The 2,233-nt window shown below is 39.4% G+C and overlaps 1 protein-coding gene across 1 annotated transcript in view; it reads left to right on the top strand.

The window, feature by feature from the left end:
* Positions 1–2,233, top strand: part of MTR (5-methyltetrahydrofolate-homocysteine methyltransferase) — a 251,989-nt gene that overhangs the window by 112,127 nt on the left and 137,629 nt on the right. The window contains exon 10 of the mRNA XM_007956235.1: positions 1,072–1,139. Within this exon, the coding sequence (XP_007954426.1) occupies positions 1,072–1,139 (68 nt within the window). The remainder of the gene's footprint in view (positions 1–1,071; positions 1,140–2,233) is intronic.

The following is a 2,233-nucleotide window of genomic DNA, read 5'->3' as shown; positions in this document are numbered from 1 at the left end:
CGACCCCTCCTTGGGTTTCCGAGGCAGTATCACTATGGAAGGAGATTGCCCCATCTTCCTTCCGAGGAGTCGCTGGTGGGTTTGAACCTCCAGCTTTCTGATTAGCAGTCCAGTGCTTTAGGCACTACGCTATCAGAGCTCCCAAATAAAAGTTTAGCTATTCTGAATTTAGATGGTAGAGGCAAGGGGAGTGCTGTTAGTATCCTTATCCCTTATTATTGACACTACTGGCTGTTGGAGAATTTTTAATGAGTTCCAATCCAAACTAACTTAAACTGGCTCTGTTTTGAGACATTGCTTCCTCTGGAATCCTCTCAAGTGGTATAGTCTTCCCAAACTACCGGAGGTAGGGTAGATGTCCTACTTGTTCCTCATTACTACCTCCCCTTTTCTCATAAATATCCCCATTTTTGAATCCTAGGTCATCAGACCACACTGCCCACTACCTCTCCTTACTGCCCTTATCGACTAATCGCTTGGTCTCTTTTTTTCATTTCTTAAATATTTAGCTCTGACTTACTGACATTCTTTCTTAAATGGTTTCTGATTTAATTCTTAGGATTTCAGTCTTTTATGCTGATGATCTTTTCAATATCCTGATTTTTCAGTTCCTTGACTTTTCCTTTTAGTTACCTTGTCCTTTACTCATCAGCTTATGGTAAGATCCTGGATCTGCACCCCTAACATGGTAGCTTCTACCACATGTAATTCTTAAGCACTTGAAATGTGGTTAGTGTGACTGAGAAACTGAATTTTTAATTTTTAAAAATTTTAATTAAATTTTAAAACTGATAACTTACTTTACTTATTATTTGAAAGTACTTTATCCAGATCACATTCATTCAGCTTAGCATATGGGTAAAAAAAAAAAAATCTGTGCTTTGTTCATAGAGGCAGATAATCATCCCTTGCATTAAAATTAGTGTAAAGGATTTCATGGTATCTGAACTATTCCCTGTTTTTAACATTAGATATAGGAAAAATAGATCTTTTTCCTGCTGAATTGGTAGTGATGAGTTTAGAATTCAGATGAGTTCTGCTCTCTGGAACTTTTTCTTTTTCTTAATTTAGGACTTTGCTGTGGATGGCTTAGTCAATATAGTTGGTGGATGCTGTGGTACAACACCAGATCATATCAGGTAATAATCACTTCTGAAATATTTTAACTTTATTATGAAAAATTTCAAATATAAAAGTAAAATAATTATACTATCTCTGTGTTGTGTGCCCATCACAATTTTTAGCATTTTGCCATTTTTATCTGTCTCCCAACTTTTTCTTTCCTGGAAAACATATAATGTTTCATTTGGGTGAAAATTTACAGATCAAATTAATTTTCCATTCAGCAATTCATACACATTTTGTTTTGTGACATTGATTACAATCCCAGCAATGTATCAGTACTCTTCTCATTTCCTACCAGTGTTTGCTGTTTCCCTTTATCCTTCTTTCCTGTCACTTCTTGCCTTCTGAACTTTATCCCTAGGCAAATCTCCCCCTTTTCATCTTGTATGGATGATTGTGCTAATGAATGCGTAGCTCCCTGATGGTGGTGTTCACCTTATAGGCCTGTCTGTCATTTGGCTCCAGGAGACTTGGTGAGGCAGTGGGTAAGCACTTGGCTGCTAACTGAAAGGTTGGTGGTTCTAACCCCCCAGCCACTCCATAGGGGAAATATGTGGCAGTCTGCTAGCCTTGGAAACCATGTGGGCTGTTTTATTGTGTTCTGTAGTATTGCTTTGAGTCAGAATCAACTTGATGGCACACTGGGTGGTGCTTTCACTGAATGTTGAGTACGGGGTGAGTTTAGTTCCAGGCTTGAAAGGTGTATAAGGGCCTTAGTCTCGGGGTCTCCTATAAGCAAATATATAATACTCCATCATTAAATAACTTAATAATATATTAATGCTCTAGCGGGAAAGCTCGTATTTCTTGTGGTGAAAAATACATGCTTCCATTAGATTCTCTCAGGAAAGGAAAACACAATCCTGTAAGTGACTTGAGGTCAAGAAAAGTGTCTTTGATTTGCCTGGTACATGTTGTTGTTGTTAAGTGCCGTTGAGTCGTTTCTGACTCACAGTGACCCCATGCACAGCAGAACGAAACACTGCCCGATCCTGCGCCAGCCCCACATTCCCTGCTATACCTGAGCCCATCATTGCAGCCACCGTGTCAATCCATCTCGTTGAAGGCCTCCCACTCTTTCGTCGACCCTCCACCCTACCAAGCATGA

Source organism: Orycteropus afer, unplaced genomic scaffold, assembly GCF_000298275.1.
Source record: "Orycteropus afer afer isolate SDZICR_OR568_19922 unplaced genomic scaffold, OryAfe1.0 scaffold00585, whole genome shotgun sequence".
NCBI lineage: Eukaryota > Metazoa > Chordata > Mammalia > Tubulidentata > Orycteropodidae > Orycteropus > Orycteropus afer.
The sequence above is the reverse complement of the archived record's forward strand: the minus strand, read 5'-3'. Positions and strand labels throughout refer to the sequence as shown.